Source organism: Borostomias antarcticus, assembly GCF_949987555.1.
Source record: "Borostomias antarcticus genome assembly, chromosome: 19".
Classification (NCBI taxonomy): Eukaryota; Metazoa; Chordata; class Actinopteri; order Stomiiformes; family Stomiidae; genus Borostomias; species Borostomias antarcticus.
In genome coordinates this window covers 5273037-5294574 of record NC_140252.1, presented here as the reverse complement: position 1 = coordinate 5294574, position 21538 = coordinate 5273037, and the positions used below count along the sequence as shown (strand labels likewise).

Below are 21538 nucleotides of genomic sequence, written 5' to 3'. Positions count from 1 at the left end.
ATGAGTGAAATCAAGCCTAAAGACCCACCAGCAAACAAAACGAGTGAGGATGGCGAGGAGAAAGACTGGGCAGCAGCAAAAGCATTTTTTGACAATTTAAAAACAAAGAAACCTAGACCCGTAAGTCCTCTATTCGTTCAGTGTATGTTCTGAATGCAGATCCATTAATTGTGCATTCTTACTTTTTAACAGATAGCTTTGTTTTTAGTCGAACTTTTCGATCTTATTTCCCCTCTAGCCCAAACCAGTGAATGCGGTTACGATCGCCGTCTCGTCTCGCACCCTGTTCAACATGATAGCGGAGAGGCGCATCTACGAGGAGGAGGGACTGGAGAAGTATGTTGAATATCAACAGGAACACGAGAGCGAACCCCTCCAGCCAGGCAGCGCCTTTCCTTTCGTAAAGGTAATTTTGACTCATACTCCCTCGGTCTTTCCAGTGCCTTGAGCCTGTGTTCAAACGTGCATTGTTTCTGACCCTACGCTACCATACTCCTCTCAAATAAGACTTTACTGCCATATTGTCAGGAATTGGGGTAAACACATTTCAGCTGACGCCACATATGGAGTAATAATATTACTTAACGTTTTATTGTATTATACTAATTTCCTATTGAAACAAAAATGTCTTCAAAAAAGATACAGGTTCCCAGTCAAAGTGCTTGCCTCATCCCTCTCAGAGAGAGCCTCCCTTGTATATAGCGTAGCCTAGTATAGAGTAGCCTAGTATAGAGTAGCCTAGTGGTATATAGAGTAGCCTAGTATAGATTAGCCTAGTATAGAGTAGCCTAGGGGTATATAGAGTAGCCTAGTATAGAGTAGCCTAGTGGTATATAGAGTAGCCTAGTGGTATATAGAGTAGCCTAGTATAGAGTAGCCTAGTGGTATATAGAGTAGCCTAGTGGTATATAGAGTAGCCTAGTATAGAGTAGCCTAGTGGTATATAGAGTAGCCTAGTGGTATATAGAGTAGCCTAGTATAGAGTAGCCTAGTGGTATATAGAGTAGCCTAGTGGTATATAGAGTAGCCTAGTAGTATATAGAGTAGCCTAGTATAGAGTAGCCTAGTATAGAGTAGCCTAGTGGTATATAGAGTAGCCTAGTGGTATATAGAGTAGCCTAGTTGTATATAGAGTAGCCTAGTTGTATATAGAGTAGCCTAGTGGTATATAGAGTAGCCTAGTGGTATATAGAGTAGCCTAGTATAGAATAGCCTAGTGGTATATAGAGTAGCCTAGTGGTATATAGAGTAGCCTAGTAGTATATAGAGTAGCCTAGTATAGAGTAGCCTAGTATAGAGTAGCCTAGTGGTATATAGAGTAGCCTAGTATAGAGTAGCCGTGTATAGAGTAGCCTAGTATAGAGTAGCCTAGTGGTATAAAGAGTAGCCTAGTGGTATATAGAGTAGCCTAGTATAGAGTAGCCTAGTATAGAGTAGCCTAGTGGTATATAGAGTAGCCTAGTATAGAGTAGCCTAGTATAGAGTAGCCTAGTGGTATATAGAGTAGCCTAGTTGTATATAGAGTAGCCTAGTAGTATATAGAGTAGCCTAGTATAGAGCAGCCTAGTGGTATATAGAGTAGCCTAGTGGTATATAGAGTAGCCTAGTATAGAGTAGCCTAGTGGTATATAGAGTAGCCTAGTACAGATTAGCCTAGTATAGAGTAGCCTAGTGGTATATAGAGTAGCCTAGTATAGAGTAGCCTAGTATAGAGTAGCCTAGTGGTATATAGAGTAGCCTAGTATAGAGTAGCCTAGTATAGAGTAGCCTAGTGGTATATAGAGTAGCCTAGTTGTATATAGAGTAGCCTAGTATAGAGTAGCCTAGTGGTATATAGAGTAGCCTAGTATAGAGTAGCCTAGTTGTATATAGAGTAGCCTAGTGGTATATAGAGTAGCCTAGTGGTATATAGAGTAGCCTAGTATAGAGTAGCCTAGTATAGAGTAGCCTAGTGGTATATAGAGTAGCCTAGTATAGAGTAGCCTAGTATAGAGTAGCCTAGTGGTATATAGAGTAGCCTAGTGGTATATAGAGTAGCCTAGTTGTCCTGCGTGTCTACTGAGAAAGGTGAACCCATCCTAACTAGTTGAAGAAGCCTGTAGTCTGCAGTTTTGAATGTTACCCACATTAGCTTGTTACTAGATTAATAGCAAGTGTGTGCACTGTTGTGAGTTGGAATTGTCTGACACCACATCCTATAGTTGCTACAAGCCTGACTCACATCATTGTTTTAAATGGTTGTGTACACCGTGTGTGGACAGGCGTTGATGACGGTGAACGCTCGTCTGAGGGAACTCTACCCCGAGAGCGAGGAGCTTTTCGACATCGTCCTGATGACTAACAACCACGCCCAGGTCGGCGTGCGCCTCATTAACAGCATCAATCACTACGGTAACAAACACTTTACCTGAGCTCTCAACCACACCTGCTCATACCTGAGCTCAACCACACCCAGGCTGCGTTCAGAATTGCATGCTTCCATACTATATAGTATGCCAAAAAAGGATGTAAGTATGTCCCACTACATAGTATGCCACATGCAGTATGGCAAAAATTCCAGGATGTCCTACTACATCCGGTTGTATTTTGCAGTATGCAATCCAGCTGACTTTTCTGGCTATTCTGACCCACAATCCATTGCACAGCGGCAATTACGTCACATGTCCGAGTCGCGACAGCTGTGGACGAATGTCGCTTTAAGGACATGACGGATGTGGGCAAATTTCAAGGTGCAATGTTATGACAAAGTGGTACGTCCCAATTGTATGCATACTGTATGCAGAGTACGTACTTTCTATGGGCAGCTGTAGTACGTACTAGTAGTAAAAAGTAGACGTAGCCCATGCGATTCGGAAGGTAGCCCTGCTCATACCTCAGCTCAACCACACCTGCTCATGTCACGCTGGCTTATTCTAAAGTGGTCCACAACACTATCAATCATGCGGGCACATCAAGCTCTGTGCTGCACTGTTATCCTGGGGACATACGCTACTTACAGATGCTGTTAAATCTCTCATAATCTTTGTCTTGTAACCTGATTGTTTTGGGATTAATATTACTCCTGTCAGAATTAACTAAAGAGAGATTGATATTACTCCTGTCAGATTAGAGAGATTGATATTTCTTCTGTCAGATTTAACTAAGATTTATATTACTCCTTGTCAGATTTAACTATAAGATTGATATTTCTCCTGGCAGATTTAACTATAGAGAGATTCTGCATGACTGGAGGAAGAAGCCCAATTGGCTACCTGAAAGCCTACATGACCAACCTCTACCTCTCCAAGGATTCGGAGAAGGTCACCGAGGCCATTGACGAGGGTAAGGTATGCTGTGATACCGGTGTGTTTGGTATGGAACTTCCGCCTGGCCACGGTATACCTGCCTTCATGACTCGCTACCACGGGCGTCCCGACTCCCGCGTCTTTATGACTCACTACCACGCTTCTCCTGCATCTCTATGACTCGCTACCACGCGCTAGGGTGGCAAATTTCAAGGAATTTCATGAATCGATAACTGTTCACCTTAGCAAACAATAGTCGATTAATTGATAAGAACGTCCCACGCTGGACTGCGCTTTGCTCACTTCATTTCTGTGTCTTCTTCCGCTGTGTCGTTGAAATTTCCCGCCATCCCAATTAGCCTTCATGACGTGGTGCCCTCATGTGCAGTCAGACCCTAAATCATGATTACATTCCACGCAACTCCCGTTGATAACGTCAGTTCAAAAAAAAAAAATCTGTTGCATTAACAAGCAATTAATCGAGTAACCAAATCTTACTCTAGTAAATTCTTATTGGCAATTAATCGATAGTCGATTAATTGTTAACATCCCTAGCCTCCTGCGCCTTTACGACTCGCTCCCACACGCCTCCTGCGCCTTTACGACTCGCTACCACACGCCTCCTGCGCCTTTACGACTCGCTACCACACGCCTCCTGCGTCTTTACGACTCGCTACCACGCGCCTCCTGTGTCTTTACGACTCGCTACCACACGCCTCCTGCGCCTTTACGACTTGCTACCACGCGCCTCCTGCGCCTTTACGACTCGCTACCACGCGCCTCCTGCGCCTTTATGACTCGCTACCACGCGCCTCCTGCGTCTTTACGACTCGCTACCACGCGCCTCCTGCGTCTTTACGACTTGCTACCACGCGCCTCCTGCGTCTTTACGACTCGCTACCACGCGCCTCCTGCGCCTTTACGACTCGCTACCACACGCCTCCTGCGTCTTTACGACTCGCTTCCACACGCCTCCTGCGCTTTTACGACTCGCTACCACACGCCTCCTGCGCCTTTACGACTCGCTACCACGCGCCTCCTGCGTCTTTACGACTCGCTACCACGCGCCTCCTGCGCCTTTACGACTCGCTACCACACGCCTCCTGCGCCTTTATGACTCGCTACCACGCGCCTCCTGCGCCTTTACGACTCGCTACCACACGCCTCCTGCGTCTTTATGACTCGCTACCACACGCCTCCTGCGCCTTAACGACTCGCTACCACACGCCTCCTGCATCTTTATGACTCGCTACCACACGCCTCCTGCGCCTTTATGACTCGCTACCACACGCCTCCTGCGTCTTTATGACTCGCTACCACACGCCTCCTGCGCCTTTACGACTCGCTACCAAACGCCTCCTGCGCCTTTATGACTAGTTACCACACGCCTCCTGCGCCTTTATGACTCGCTACCTCACGCCTCCTGCGTCTTTATGACTCGCTACCACGCGCCTCCTGCGTCTTTACGACTCGCTACCACGCGCCTCCTGCGCCTTTACGACTCGCTACCACACGCCTCCTGTGCCTTTATGACTCGCTACCACGCGCCTCCTGCGCCTTAACGACTCGCTACCACACGCCTCCTGCGTCTTTATGACTCGCTACCACACGCCTCCTGCGCCTTAACGACTCGCTACCACACGCCTCCTGCATCTTTATGACTCGCTACCACACGCCTCCTGCGCATTTATGACTCGCTACCACACGCCTCCTGCGTCTTTATGACTCGCTACCACACGCCTCCTGCGCCTTTATGACTAGTTACCACACGCCTCCTGCGCCTTTATGACTCGCTACCTCACGCCTCCTGCGCCTTTACGACTCGCTACCACGCGCCTCCTGCGCCTTTATGACTCGCTACCACGCGCCTCCTGCGTCTTTACGACTCGCTACCACGCGCCTCCTGCGTCTTTACGACTTGCTACCACGCGCCTCCTGCGTCTTTACGACTCGCTACCACGCGCCTCCTGCGCCTTTACGACTCGCTACCACACGCCTCCTGCGTCTTTACGACTCGCTTCCACACGCCTCCTGCGCTTTTACGACTCGCTACCACACGCCTCCTGCGCCTTTACGACTCGCTACCACGCGCCTCCTGCGTCTTTACGACTCGCTACCACGCGCCTCCTGCGCCTTTACGACTCGCTACCACACGCCTCCTGCGCCTTTATGACTCGCTACCACGCGCCTCCTGCGCCTTTACGACTCGCTACCACACGCCTCCTGCGTCTTTATGACTCGCTACCACACGCCTCCTGCGCCTTAACGACTCGCTACCACACGCCTCCTGCATCTTTATGACTCGCTACCACACGCCTCCTGCGCCTTTATGACTCGCTACCACACGCCTCCTGCGTCTTTATGACTCGCTACCACACGCCTCCTGCGCCTTTACGACTCGCTACCACACGCCTCCTGCGCCTTTATGACTAGTTACCACACGCCTCCTGCGCCTTTATGACTCGCTACCTCACGCCTCCTGCGTCTTTATGACTCGCTACCACGCGCCTCCTGCGTCTTTACGACTCGCTACCACGCGCCTCCTGCGCCTTTACGACTCGCTACCACACGCCTCCTGTGCCTTTATGACTCGCTACCACGCGCCTCCTGCGCCTTTACGACTCGCTACCACACGCCTCCTGCGCCTTAACGACTCGCTACCACACGCCTCCTGCGTCTTTATGACTCGCTACCACACGCCTCCTGCGCCTTAACGACTCGCTACCACACGCCTCCTGCATCTTTATGACTCGCTACCACACGCCTCCTGCGCATTTATGACTCGCTACCACACGCCTCCTGCGTCTTTATGACTCGCTACCACACGCCTCCTGCGCCTTTATGACTAGTTACCACACGCCTCCTGCGCCTTTATGACTCGCTACCTCACGCCTCCTGCGTCTTTATGACTCGCTACCACACGCCTCCTGCGCCTTTATGACTCGCTACCACACGCCTCCTGCGTCTTTATGACTCGCTACCTCACGCCTCCTGTGTCTTTATGACTCGCTACCACACGCCTCCTGCGCCTTTACGACTCGCTACCACACGCCTCCTGCGTCTTTACGACTTGCTACCACGCGCCTCCTGCGCCTTTATGACTCGCTACCACACGCCTCCTGCGCCTCCTGCACCTTTATGACGCTGTGCGTTTCTAAACAGCAGGTATACCGCAGGCTTAATGGGTTTCTATTCATCAGTTGCATGGACCCTGGACTTGCATGTTCCAGGGAGGCTGGTCTCTCCAGCTGACAAACAGAGCGTATCCTCCTGACTTCCCCTCGCCTCCCTGCAGGAATCGCCGCGGCCACCATGTTCGCCCCGGACGTGGAGACCCAGCTGAGCGACACCACGCTGAAAGTGGCGTTCGACGGCGACGCTGTGCTGTTTTCAGACGAGTCCGAGATCATCGTGAAGAAACACGGCCTGGACACGTTCTTTGAGCACGAGAAGGAATTTGAAAATAAACCTCTTGCACAAGTGAATATTTAAGTTTCGACTTTCTAATACTCTAAACGTGTATTCTTAAAAATCGTTACTTAGGTCATTTTGTAGCATTTAGATTTGGCTTGGATTAAGTGAAGCTGTGTTTGATCTGGTTTTGGACAGAGATGCTAAGCGCTCACAGCTGTTGTTTCACTCAGGGTCCTTTGAAGTGTTTCCTGGAGGCCCTCGGGAAGCTCCAGAGGAAGTTCTACGCTAAGAACGAGCGCATGACCTGTCCCATCCGCACCTACCTGATCACGGCCCGCAGTGCCGCCAGCTCGGGGGCCCGCGTCCTGAAGACACTGAGGAGCTGGGGCCTGGAGATCGACGAGGCCCTCTTCCTGGCCGGGGCCCCCAAAGGGCCCCTCCTGCAGAAGATTCGGCCGCACATCTTCTTCGATGACCAGATGTTCCACATAGAGGGCGCCAAGGAGCTCGGGACCATCTCTGCACACGTGCCGTACGGGATTGGACAGAAGTACCACAGGGGCAAACTTCTAGAGCAGCCTGCTAAGGAGAAGTGAACCCTCACAGGTGGGAATGTATCACATGCAAATCCTTTGTTTGCTACCACAAACCTTTCACTTTTCTGTCTTGTGGTGTGTCCTCAATTTAGTAGTTTTCAGTCTTGTGGTGTGTCCTCAGTTTTCTTGTTTTTGGGATTATGTATTATTCCTCTTACTGTAAATGCTTCAATTCGCTGTCAATATTTTACACTTTTTATATACTTAAAAATACTTTTATACTAAAATGGGGTACTAAGAAGTGATGTAGGCTAAGATATGATAACAATAATATTTACAAAGCACTTTTCATACAAAAATAGCACAATGCACTCAAGTGCTTCATCATCCTCATTGTTTGTTCTTTTTAGTGTAGAACTTTTAAGTGTATTTAAATATTCACCCTACAGTGTTTCACATAGGTTTGTTAGAGAAACAGCACTTCAGTGGCACGATTCATGTAATAGTTGGCAGCACTACTTGGCCTTGAGGTATGTTATGAAACAGTCGTTCTCATTCTCAATTTGGAATGTGTGTGTTAGATTACTGTACCACAACCACAACAACCCCACAGTGACCATCAGCAGATCAACGTTTTTCAGTGGACAAACTGAAATTGTTAGATATTTGTGTGTTCAGTGTGTTTCTGTCTCTCTCTTTCTCTCTCTCTCTCTCACACACACACACACACGTGCGCACCAGTGTCCCCTATTGTTTCTGTCCATATAGAGGCAATATCACCTTTTACCACCCTTTAATATAGGAATGTGCCATTTTAAGTGTCATCATTGTGGAAACAACACAATGGCTTTGTGTCATAGTAATGGAGCATTTGGAGCAGAGAGAGGAAGCTTGTACTGGGTAGAATGCTTGAGTATGCTAGACTACACAGTAGGTCTAGAGGCAGGACCTACAGGGTAGAGACCATGTCTTAAAGGCTATTATTGTGCACAGACAAACTATGTACAATGTCTTTACTATGTATTTAGCCCTTTGGGATAAATCTGGCATATCTACACATTGTTGATTAATATGCACTGTCCCATGAACTTAACTGAACTTACATAGCAATCTCAAACATGTTTGGAGAGGTTTTAAGAAATTTAACAGATTATTTTGTTTTAGTGGACACCATTCCATTAATCAATTGAAGGGGACTTTATATTTGTGGATTTAAATAATCTCAAAGTTAATGCTGCATACAAACGTAAAAGTCTCACTTAAAAAAATGTGACTATTAACGTCAGACACTTTGCTTAAAGGATCGTAGCGTAGGGAATGTGAGCCGTGAGTGTAGCCTACAGACGTAACGGAGAATAGCCAGTCTGCGCGCTATGCGCATGTGTGCTGGAGCAAGTGGGGAAGCTATTTCGTTTCTAAAGACGTTTCTAAAGATCATATTACAGAGGCATGTGAAAAACCACAACAAGCCCTCGCTCTATGTAAGCACAACTAGCGATTCATAAAGACAGATTGATGAAAACAACCCTTTCGCGGCAGAAAATAGATTTTTTAGAAGCTGCATTCCCATAGCCCCGTCCGCCGCCATTACATGGATATACTTGGCTCACGGTGGATTTAAAATTTCTTCTACAGGCCTCCGAATTACACCTAAGTTATCTTGGTGAGTCAAACGTCTTATAATATGCCGTAAATAAGGTCCAGGTTGTCAAAAATGAGCATTCTCCTTTAATATTATGACCTGTTTACAATTTCCTAACCCTGATGTCATCATGTCATCTCTCTGTATTTTTTACACACAATGTAAGGCAATTACTGTATTATAAACACACTGCAGAACTGCTTTGTTATAAGCACACTGCAGAGAGCATTAATAAAGATTGAAATGGGACTTAGTAGTTTTTTTCTCCCCCCACATTTTAGGGTGCTGCTCAGCTGTGTTTTCCTTCAGTCCTGTGTTCAGATTCTAGTTCATGTACATGCAGGGCGCGGCCACACGAGGGCACTCCAGTTCCCACTGTCACAGAAAAGCGTCTCCAGGCAGCAGACTGCACCCCTCCAGCAGCTCAGCCCAGGAGGCAGTTGCCATGGATACATCTGGTGCTGAAACAAGAGAACTGACGAGGCACCGTTTGCCTCAGACATAATTAATAACAAAGGATTAGATGGATAAAGTTGCTGGGCGCTCTCTCTGTGAGAGACTTCTTACAGGCACGATAAGGATAATTAGGTTTGTGTGTATTTCTGGAAAAGTGCTGTTCAGATTACATGTCTTTCTAGGTTGTAAGGTGTGCATTTTACAATTTGCTGTATGACGGAATGCACGATGGATGCCCCTTGTGTAAATTGTTAGGTTTTGTCATACATATTTATGCATGGTGTAAGCCTACAGAATACTACTGTATATCTCAGATATGATCCGTCTGGCATGTGTCGATCTGGATGTTTTTGTGTTTGCTGGTGTCTGCACAGTAAGAGCACTCGGCTACACTGTTCTCCCAGGGGGATAACGTTACTGTGTGACGAGCCTAATGTCCCTGTGTTCACAGGAGTCCACAGATGCAGAGCTATGGCAGCCCCTCTGCTGACAGGAAGCTGTCATATGCTAATGACATGTATTGAGGTCAGCGGGTCTCTATTCTTCCTACTGTAGCATTAGCTAGCAGGATTCCCAGTGCAGCATAATATCCAGGTCACATCACACACGTAAAGCACGCTTATTTAACAACAGCTTGATGTTGTTTAGTGGGTTTTTAATAGACGTCAATATAGCACAGAGCCTCTAGAGGCTTAGTGAATCCTGCCCTATTGACTCTTTGCTCACGTGCTCCTCTGTGAAACATGTTTGTTATCCTGGTTATGCATTTGGCGTGTGTCTAATTGGACTCCAGAGTAAACAACACCACTGTCTCAAGAATGCCTTGGTCCTTAACAGTCTAGTTGGTTCTCGTTGTTTTGAATGCCTTGGTCCTTAACAGTCTAGTTGGTTCTCGTTGTTTTGAATGCCTTGGTCCTTATCCAGTTTAGATGGTTCTCATCGGATTATGAGATTCTGTGGAAGGACCCCTGGCTAATCTGAGGCATGGATGGATGGATGGATTATTGATGTACATTATTGAACATCCACTGTGAAAAGCTAAGAGATGCATGTTTGCATGTGAGATTGTGCTGCATCTGCAGCCCTATGTAAAGTAAATAGACCAGTTTAACTTAAAGGAATATGCTCGTTTTTGACAACCTGGACCTTATTTACGACATATTATAAGAAGTTTGACTCACCCAGATCACTTTTTTGTTGTTCGGAGGCCTGTAGAAGAAATATAAAATCCAGCGCGAGCCAGTATATCCATGTAATGGCGGCGCACGGGGCATAGGGAATGCCGTTTCTCAAAATCCATTTTCGGCCGCTAAACGGTTGTTTTCATCAATCACATTGCATGAATCGACAGTTGATATTCCTCTACGCCAGCCATTGTTGTTTTGGTTCCAAATAAGGGGTCTTGATCCTCTGTAACATGTTCTTTAGAAGCCTCTCCCCCACTTGCTCCAGCACGCATGCGCACAGGCCAGCGCGCAGACTTGCTATTCTCCGTCTGTAGGCTACACTCGCGGCTCACATTCTCTGCGCTACGATCGGATTGTTGGTGCCTAGAATACACTCAGAGCAACAAATGCATTCCTCCTCTGTTGGCATAGGGTGACAATGTAGGCAAAAACACCACCAGTTACCATCTCTTCGGGAGCGTGCAGCGGTTTGTTCTCGAGCCAGCTGTTCCTCTCTCTGTCTCCTCACCCTCCTTTCAAGGAGCTCTTCGTCCGTATACTCTGGCTCAAAACGATATGGACGTCCGTCATATTCTAATTCATTTTCTAGATCCTCTAAATCTGACAAATATTCAGCCATATTGCACACAATATTCTAGGCACCAACAATCCGATCGTAGCGCAGAGAATGTGAGCCGCGAGTGTAGCCTACAGACGGAGAATAGCAAGTCTGCGCGCTGGCCTGTGCGCATGCGTGCTGGAGCAAGTGGGGGAGAGGCTTCTAAAGAACATGTTACAGAGGATCAAGACCCCTTATTTGGAACCAAAACAACAATGGCTGGCGTAGAGGAATATCAACTGTCGATTCATGCAATGTGATTGATGAAAACAACCGTTTAGCGGCCGAAAATGGATTTTGAGAAACGGCATTCCCTATGCCCCGTGCGCCGCCATTACATGGATATACTGGCTCGCGCTGGATTTTATATTTCTTCTACAGGCCTCCGAACAACAAAAAAGTGATCTGGGTGAGTCAAACTTCTTATAATATGTCGTAAATAAGGTCCAGGTTGTCAAAAACGAGCATATTCCTTTAATCTGATCAACAGCCTTCAATAAGCCAACATGAACTGTTGTCTGATTGTGTTCTTTAAAGAGCAGATGTTTGGCTGATAAGACAGAGCCCTTGGAGTTTAGCTGAGGTTTCCTGGAGCTATCACCTATTAATGCACTGGCAATTAGTAAGAATACCATTAACTGGTACTGTATATAAAGGAAAAGATGATTGCTTTTGTGTTTCAAGGATTAAGATACTTGCAGCAGCTCTATCCTCCCTATATGAAGATAATTTGGTTCACCTCTGTTATCGCTTTCTATCAGCTCTGTTCTGCTCAGACTATCAGAAGAACAAGGAACAAGTATCGATAATCATCAACACTTCTGTCTTTGTTGTAGGAATCCATTCCAGGACTATTACTGTACCTCCCTACAGCTGCAGCCTGACCATCTCTCCCACCAGGCTCCCTCCCCTCTCCTCCTCCTCCTCCTCTACTCCTCCCCTTTCCTCCCTCTCCTCATCCTCCCTGTCCTCTCTCCCTCCTCCTCATCATCATCACCACCATCCCTCCCCTCTCCTCCTCCCCTCCTCCTCTCCTCCTCCTCCTCTACTCCTCCCCTTTCCTCCCTCTCCTCATCCTCCTCCCTGTCCTCTCTCCCTCCTCCTCCTCATCATCACCACCATTCCTCCCCTCTCCTCCTCCTCTTCTACTCCTCCCCTTTCCTCCCTCTCCTCATCCTCCTCCCTGTCCTCTCTCCCTCCTCCTCCTCATCATCACCACCATCCCTCCCCTCTCCTCCTCCTCCTCCTCTCCTCCTCCTCCTCTACTCCTCCCCTTTCCTCCCTCTCCTCCTCCTCCTCCCTGTCCTCTCTCCCTCCTCCTCCTCATCATCACCACCATCCCTCCCCTCTCCTCCTCCTCCTCCTCTACTCCTCCTCTACTCCTCCCCTTTCCTCCCTCTCCTCATCCTCCTCCCTGTCCTCTCTCCCTCATCATCATCACCACCATCCCTCCCCTCTCCTCCTCCTCCTCCTGGGAGAGAAAGGAGATGATGAAAGACATTCATCACAGGATAGACTGATTCTATCTAGAATAGTCTGGAGGCGGAGGGAGAGAGAAGCTCTGGATCCTGTGTTTGCTACTGGCTGGACACTCCTCCCCCACAGCAGGGGGGCTGGATTGACCAGGCAGGCAGCCAGAATGGGAGGCCCAACACCAGGGGGCAGACATATGCTCAGCCATGGCTCAGGTTCTCCATAGTGGAAGCTCCAGTTAACAAGCGCAAATTTGCAATAGCTGCGACCACGTTCGAGCTACAGTATAGAGTAGGCTACAAGCTTTTCCAATCTGGCTGAATCTTCTCCTGTCTAATTAGTGGTTTAGTAAGAGCTGTGGTGCCACAATGCTTTTGTGGACAACAGCAGCAATGCACCTTTGTGGAAATTTTTGTGGACCGACCAACCAACCAACCGCTCAACCAACCAACCAACCGCTCAACCAACCAACCGCTCAACCAACCGCTCAACCAACCAACCGCTTAACCAGCCAACCAACCAACCAACCAACCAACCGCTCAACCAACCAACCAACCGCTCAACCAGCCAACCAACCAACCAACCAACCAACCAACCAACCGCTCAACCAACCAACCAACCGCTCAACCAGCCAACCAACCAACCAGCCAGCCAACCAACCAACCAACCAGCCAACCAACCAACCAACCAACCAACCGCTCAACCAACCAACCAACCAACCAACCAACCAACCAACCAACCAACCAACAGAGTTAAAAAAAAAAGAACACAGGAGACTGGAACATCCAGGTCTATTCCCCCCAACCGACCGCTTGCCTGAATACACGAAATTCAAGATGGCTTCCTAAGACCACAGTGGACTATAGTAGGTGATGTGATGTAGGAGAGGCTAGGTGCACTCCTCTCTGATCCGGCCTTTGAGATGTGATTGTGCTGAAGACTACTGTAATTTTATCTAATACTATATAAATAACATATTATGCAAGTCTTATAACAAGCACGCATTGTGGATCAGCTGTGCAGCAATGTTGAGCTGCAGCCTAGCCGGGAAGTGGGGTGGAGGGCTTGGTACGCTCGAATGTCATCCAACATAATAGCTTTGCTCTATTTCAGTAAGTGTAGCTCATTGGTATCTGACTGCTGCCTCTCAATAGCCAAAGCGAATCTCACACAGAGCTGTTATTGCCACCATTATGTAATCTCCTGAATATTGATGAAGATCCCAGTGCCAGCTCTCTGATTAGAATACAGTGTCCCGGATGTTCATGCTGTTCTCTTCACTACCAGACTTCTAATGAAATATAAAATAATGAAATATAAAATAACTGTATCTAAAATGTATTATTTTGCATACTCTAGAGCCCATTAGCCTCTCTCTCTCTCTCTCTCTCTCTCTCTCTCTCTCTCTCTTTCTCTCTTTCTCTCTCACACACACACACTGCATCACATTATTTCTCCCCATCAGCTGTAATGATCTATGATCTATCTATGATCAATGGGATATCTATGATCTATCTATCTATGATCTATTTGTCTATGATCTATATCTATGATCAATGTGATATCTGATCAATGTGATATCTATATATCATTGATCATGCATAGATAGATAGATCTATCTATCTATCTATCTATCTATCTATCTATCTATCTATCTATCTATCTATCTATCTATCTATCTATCTATCTATGCATGCATGCATGATCAATGCACTGTAGAAGCCACTGACCTGGAAACGTCTGAATAGGCTTCATAGCTGACTCTCTCAATAGCTGGTCTAATTAAGGCACTCTCACTCCAAAAGCAGACTAACAGGAATGATCCTGTGCTTCCTCTCTCTTGAGCGTTAGTGGAAGATAGCTAACACACTTGTGGCCAACAGCTCTTGGTTTAAAAATGTAAAAAAGAAGAAAGGCAAAATGCTACTAACCAATAATGCCATGTGACGTATGTGTGTGTGGGGGGGGTCAGTCTAGTACAGTGTGTGTGTGTGGGGGGGGTCAGTCTAGTACAGTGTGTGTGTGTGGGGGGGTCAGTCTAGTACAGTGTGTGTGGGGGGGTCAGTCTAGTACATTGTGTGTGTGTGTGGGGGGGGATCAGTCTGGTACAGTGTGTGTGGGGGGGCAGTCTGGTACTGTGTGTGTGTGTGTGTGGGGGGGGGGGGATCAGTCTGGTACAGTGTGTGTGGGGGGGTCAGTCTGGTACTGTGTGTGTGTGTGGGGGGGGGGGTCAGTCTGGTACTGTGTGTGTGTGGGGGGGTCAGTCTGGTACTGTGTGTGTGTGTGTGGGGGGGGGTCAGTCTGGTACTGTGTGTGTGTGGGGGGGTCAGTCTGGTACTGTGTGTGTGTGTGGGGGGGGGGGGTCAGTCTGGTACAGTGTGTGTGTGTGTGTGGGGGGGGGGGATCAGTCTGGTACAGTGTGTGTGGGGGGGGCAGTCTGGTACAGTGTGTGTGGGGGGGATCAGTCTGGTACAGTGTGTGTGTGTGGGGGGGGGGGATCAGTCTGGTACAGTGTGTGTGTGTGTGTGGGGGGGATCAGTCTGGTACAGTGTGTGGGGGGGGGGGCAGTCTGGTACAGTGTGTGTGTGGGGGGGATCAGTCTGGTACAGTGTGTGGGGGGGAGCAGTCTGGTACAGTGTGTGTGGGAGGGGGGGCAGTCTGGTACAGTGTGTGTGGGAGGGGGGGGCAGTCTGGTACAGTGTGTGTGGGAGGGGGGGGGGCAGTCTGGTACAGTGTGTGTGGGAGGGGGGGGCAGTCTGGTACAGTGTTTGGGCAGGAATAGCTCTAAGACTTAAACATCTGTCCCATGCGGCATTCCATGAGTCACCTGACCATTAGAGAGAAGAGAGAGGGCTCAGTCCTGTCCCAGAACCAGATCCCTGCCAGAGAGATTCACTCTAATCAGGACAGAACAGCCTCCTAGAGAGATCCACTCTAATCAGGACAGAACAGCCTCCTAGAGAGATCCACTCTAATCAGGACAGAACAGCCTCCTAGAGAGATCCACTCTAATCAGGACAGAACAGCCTCCTAGAGAGATCCACTCTAATCAGGACAGAACAGCCTCCCAGAGAGATTCACTCTAATCAGGACAGAACAGCCTCCCAGAGAGATTCACTCTAATCAGGACAGAACAGCCTCCCAGAGAGATCCACTCTAATCAGGACAGAACAGCCTCCTAGAGAGATTCACTCTAATCAGGACAGAACAGCCTCCTAGAGAGATCCACTCTAATCAGGACAACAGCCTCCCAGAGAGATTCACTCTAATCAGGACAGAACAGCCTCCCAGAGAGATTCACTCTAATCAGGACAGAACAGCCTCCTAGAGAGATCCACTCTAATCAGGACAGAACAGCCTCCTAGAGAGATCCACTCTAATCAGGACAGAACAGCCTCCCAGAGAGATTCACTCTCAATACACTGCAAAAAACATTAGTTAAAATTCAATAAATACATTCTGAATTTAAGGAGGAATTACTTAATACCAGTGAAATTATCTGTCCGTGCAGCAAGATAATTTTACGTGACAAGAAATCTTAAAATAAGCTGGTTCAAATCTACAGTAGGAATAAGACAGAAACTAGTAAATAACTTTTAAAACAAGATAATTAATAATTTCCAAATCTAAGATTTTAAATCTTGGCAAGAGCAGAGTAATTAACAGTGCAGGACAGAGGTTCACTGTAAACAGCACAGCCAGCACGCTCTCCCTGCTCTCCCAGGACGGACCAGACCAGCACGCTCTCCCTGCTCTCCCTGCTCTCCCAGCCAGCACGCTCTCCCTGCTCTCCCTGCTCTCCCAGGACGGACCAGACATCGCCAGGCTGCTGGGGCTCCTCCACAGCCTCCCTCCTCCACAGCCTCCCTCCACAGCCTCCCTCCTCCACAGCCTCCCTCCACAGCCTCCCTCCACAGCCTCCCTCCCTCCACAACCTCCCTCCTTCAGCCTCCCTCCTCCACAGCCTCCCTCCTTCAGCCTCCCTCCTCCACAGCCTCCCTCCTCCACAGCCTCCCTCCACAGCCTCCCTCCACAGCCTCCCTCCTCCACAGCCTCCCTCCTTCAGCCTCCCTCCTCCACAGCCTCCCTCCTCCACAGCCTCCCTCCTCCACAGCCTCCCTCCACCACAGCCTCCCTCCTCCACAGCCTCCCTCCTCCACAGCCTCCCTTCACCACAGCCTCCCTCCTTCAGCCTCCCTCCTTCAGCCTCTCTCCTCCACAGCTCACCGAGGGGGTAATTGGTGTCCGTTGGTGTTCTAACAATCAGTCAAACTCTGAGAGAGATAAAGGTGGCTGAAGCGCTGCTGGAATCCCTTCAACCACCGGTGCTCATGAAAGTACTCCAAAAAAGAAGGAAATGATAACTATAGGTTAAACAGTCCAGGTCCAGGCACTCAGGTGGGTTTAAATATAAACGTTGGCCTCTCCTGGCCTCCACAGCTGCTGAGTCGTGCCTGGAGGGCCTCCTGGCCGCGCTGCTGGGCGGAGCTGCATAGCAGACTGGGGGTCCTGGTGCTCCGGCCGTCCCAGGCTGCCCGGGGCCTCGCTGCTGTGGATTTCAAAGACAAGAAGCTCACCGAGGGGGTAATTGGTGTCCGTTGGTGTTCTGACATCAAATTCGCCGCAAAGTATGAATCCTGTAGGGTTTTATTGATCATTTTATGAAATCCATTGACTTGTATTGAAGCAACCGTTGTAGATGTGTAGATCAATCCGCAGAGGGGATTCAGGAAGCGGAACTACTTACGGTAGCTATTGTTATTGTTTATGTTGCTAGGCTACCTAGTTTGCGGAAGTTTACACACGTATGTGCTGCGACTAAATAGTTCTATGCTAAATATTTAAAAAAGCCTTTCCAGATGAACTAGAATCTTACTTTATGGCGAATTATATGTCAGAACGCCAACTAACACCTCAGTGAGTTTCTTGTCTTTGAAATTGAGAGTTTAACATGTTTTTTGAATGATTTTTCACGGTGCCCATCCACATCCATTGTATGACCAAAACGGTGGTAGAGCAATTATCAGACTTTCTCAAAAGTGCTAGTTTTGTCAACGTTTTGATCTGAACCATTGTATATGATCATAAGTAACCTTAAAACAGGGCTAAACATGCATTTTGCCTTTACTACTCCTTTAAGTATCGATAAGCAGTATCGGTATCGATAAAATCCTAACGATACACATCCCTACTCCTGTCCTCAGTTTTTTGAGTCATCAGCCGCAACTGTTATATACACAAGATGTCCTGATCCTCTGGGTATACTGTAGTTATATATGGCAGATAGTCATTCAGGAACCGCTCTTCCTGAGTCTCTGCTCGCCGTGTGTGTGCGGTATCTTTTCCCTGACCATAGCAGAGAGAACAGTCTGTTGCCTGTGTGGCTGGGGCCTCTCAGGATCCTGTTGGCCTTGGTCTTGCATCTTCAAGTGGATGTCTTCAAGGTGGGGGAGTGGCCCCCCCAAAGTATGTTCAACTGACCGTACCACTCTCTGTAGGGCCTTGCGATCCTGAGAGCTGCTGTTCCTGTACCAGGTGGTGATATTCCTACTACTACTACTACTACTGCTGCCGCTACTACTACTATTACTACTACTACTACTACTACTACTACTACTACTACTATTACTACTACTACTACTACTACTACTACTACTACTATTACTACTACTACTATTACTACTACTACTACTGCTGCCGCTACTACTACTATTACTACTACTACTACTACTACTACTACTACTATTACTACTACTACTACTACTACTATTACTACTACTACTACTACTACTACTACTACTACTACTACCACTACTACTATTACTACTACTACTATTACTACTATTACTACTACTACTACTATTACTACTACTACTATTACTACTACTACTATTACTACTACTACTACTGCTGCCGCTACTACTACTATTACTACTACTACTACTACTACTATTACTACTACTACTATTACTACTACTACTATTACTACTATTACTACTACTACTACTATTACTACTATTACTACTATTACTATCACTACTACTACTATTACTACTACTACTACTATTACTACTATTACTACTACTATTACTACTACTACTACTACTACTATTACTACTACTACTACTACTACTACTACTACTATTACTACTACTACTACTACTACTACTATTACTACTACTACTACTATTACTACTACTACTACTATTAGTGCTACTGCTGCTACTACAGTACTACTAGTATCCTGCTGCTGCTGCTACTACTACTACTATTACTACTATCACTACTACTACTAGTCTACTGCTACTACTACTAGTCTACTGCTGCTACTTCTTCTACTACTACTACTACTACTAGTCTACTGCTGCTGCTACTACTACTAAAACTACTACTACTACTACTACTACTACTACTACTACTACTACTACTGCTACAAGTCTACTGCTGCTACTACTACTACTACTACTACTACTACTACTAGTCTACTGCTACTATTGCTAGTACTACTACTACAACTGCTACTATTTCTACTGTGTCCAGCACAGGCTTACTATGAGTGTTAAATTAATATGATTCATCACCTTTGTTTACTGTCACATGATGACACTTGCCCTTTGTGACTTCCTTCAACAGTGTGTCTGACAGACTTAGGCCAAGCCACCGCGTGTGTTCAATAATAAAGGACTCAATCACAGTGCCTTAATATATTGTCTGATTAAAATGCAGTCTTTGCCATCACCTTAGCAACTGCTTGGAAAAAGGGTGGGTGGTGAAGTGTCTGAGAGACAATCGTGTGAGCATTTGTGTGCGTGTGTGTTTATGTCAGTGTGTGTATGCATGTGTGTTTGTCAGTTTGTGTACGTGTGTGTGTGTTTATCTCTGTGTGTGTACAGTAAACGTGTGTGTTTATAGCAGTGCGTGTATGTGTGAGTGTTTATGTCAATGTGTGTACGTGTGTGTATTTACAGTATGTCAGTGTATGTATAACTGTGTGTTTGTCAGTGTGTGTATGTGTGTGTGTTTATGTCAGTGTGTGTATGTGTCTGTGTTTATGTAAGTGTGTGTGTTTATGTCAGTGTGTGTATGTGTGCGTGTTTATGCCAGTGTGTGTACGTGTGTGTGTTGTTAAGTTGAACTTTTTTTACCGTGACATCACAGTCATCAATCATGACAGGCTGTGACTGAATTATTTAAGCAATTGACCACTCGAGGCAGTGGGTTACAGGGGATTTTACCACAGCTACGGGGCGTTGTTAGGCCTGACACGATAACGGAGGGCCCAAAACCCCCTTAGCTGTGGTAAATCCCCTGTAACCCAATGCCTCGAGTGGTCAATTGCTTTTCTACAACGGTTACTACATATATATATTCACAAAAAACACTCAGTAGTTACATTCAATCATTTATGTACTGATCATTCTTATCATTTTAGTATTTACAAAATCTTCCGCGATAGGCTATAGTTCTGAATTAAATGGTTGCCAGGCAACATAGGCTATCTCGCCTATTTGGGTTGGCCTTGTTCACATAAGCCATAAGGCATAATTCGGGTGGTTCACGTTTATTTGAATATTTCCAGCCATGGTGCAGTTATTAAAACAGTTCTCCAGAGCACTCGTTTTTGCTGGTAGGGGTGTGGAAGTGTTGGAGTCGAACTGATGAGTGCGTTATTGTAATAGGATATGAACCAGGCCAGGTCCAGCCTGGCTTATGTGTGTTGGCTGGCTTGTTTCTGTGCGGGACTGGTAGGACGGTAATGTTTGATAAATAAAGATGGGTCTTGCCACCTGGACACATCAGTTCCAATGCTTCCAATGCTAATCCAGCACAATAAGAGCGGGATAGCCAGTTAGCTCATGAGCTCACAACAACTAGCAGCAGCTTCCATAACATTAATGGTAGCGGTCAGTGGTTAAAGCAGTTACACTGATGATAACATAAAGTCATCCCCACCAGGAACCCCGGTCTCCTGGGTGGGAGTCCAATGCTCTCACCACTACTCTACTTGTGCAGTGTAGATCGGCGGGTTGATTTTGGTGTCCTTCTTGATTTTGGTGTGCTGGGACTACTGCCTCTTGTGGTGCCAACAGAGAAATGCAGGCCAACATTGTCCGCAGTAACAGAGGGAGGGAGTGATAACCGGACGAACACTATACTAGGTGCGCTGGCTTACAGCCATGCACAAAAAAGCATCAATACATTAAGCTAATTTCTCCATCACCACATAAAGCTGTGCCAGTCAACAGTCAGTCTAATCACTGAAAATAAACCACATGTAGGCGTAGAGCGACTGGTGCATCACATCCTATCCAAAAATGTTTTTCTACACTTTTTTTGGGGGGTGCGCTTTCAAACCATGCCCTGATGGGTTTCACAACACCAGAAGGGCGCTGAGCATTGGCTTTTATATGTACAAACATACAGGAAAACTATAGTAGCCTAGGCTACTGATGTTTTTTTAAACACATCAACAAAGGCCAATAATTTGAGAGCGAGCGAATAAGTGGGCAATATTTAGGCCGAAACAACCAAGCTTTTAGGGACACACTAAATAAACTACAGAGCCATTATGACAACAATGGCCAAGCACCACGAAGAGGAATGACAGGACGATAAAATACACCCCCTTAGGACACAGCACTCAATAGCCTACTCCCCTACTTCACTTTTGCTAGCCAATGAGAATCAAGTATCCAAACTCTCCGTTGTAGAATTCTGATTATCTTTCATGTTATGTTCATGTTATCTCTTACTTACGAAAGATAAGTGTTCTGTCATAATAGTATGAATAGTTTATTTTGTTGTACTGTATTAATCATCCCTTGGACCAGCTCAGTGGCCTTGTGGTTAGAGTGTCCGTCCTGAGACTGGTTCAATCCCCGGCCGAGTCATACCAAAGACTATAGAAACACAATGCCTCCCTGCTTGGCACTCAGTATCAAGGGTTG

The 21538-nt window shown here is 46.9% G+C and overlaps 1 protein-coding gene across 1 annotated transcript; it reads left to right on the top strand.

Annotated features, from left to right (window-relative positions):
- Nucleotides 1-8966, top strand: LOC311321640 (cytosolic 5'-nucleotidase 1A-like; the record flags this gene model as incomplete). Its single annotated transcript, XM_084453643.1, has 6 exons — nucleotides 1-120; nucleotides 239-406; nucleotides 2262-2391; nucleotides 3199-3321; nucleotides 6580-6764; nucleotides 6929-8966. The coding sequence occupies 6 exons, from the start codon at nucleotides 1-3 to the stop codon at nucleotides 7292-7294; spliced, it is 1092 nt and encodes a 363-aa protein (XP_084309769.1). The 3' UTR covers nucleotides 7295-8966.
- Between the last annotated feature and the right edge of the window lie 12572 nt (nucleotides 8967-21538).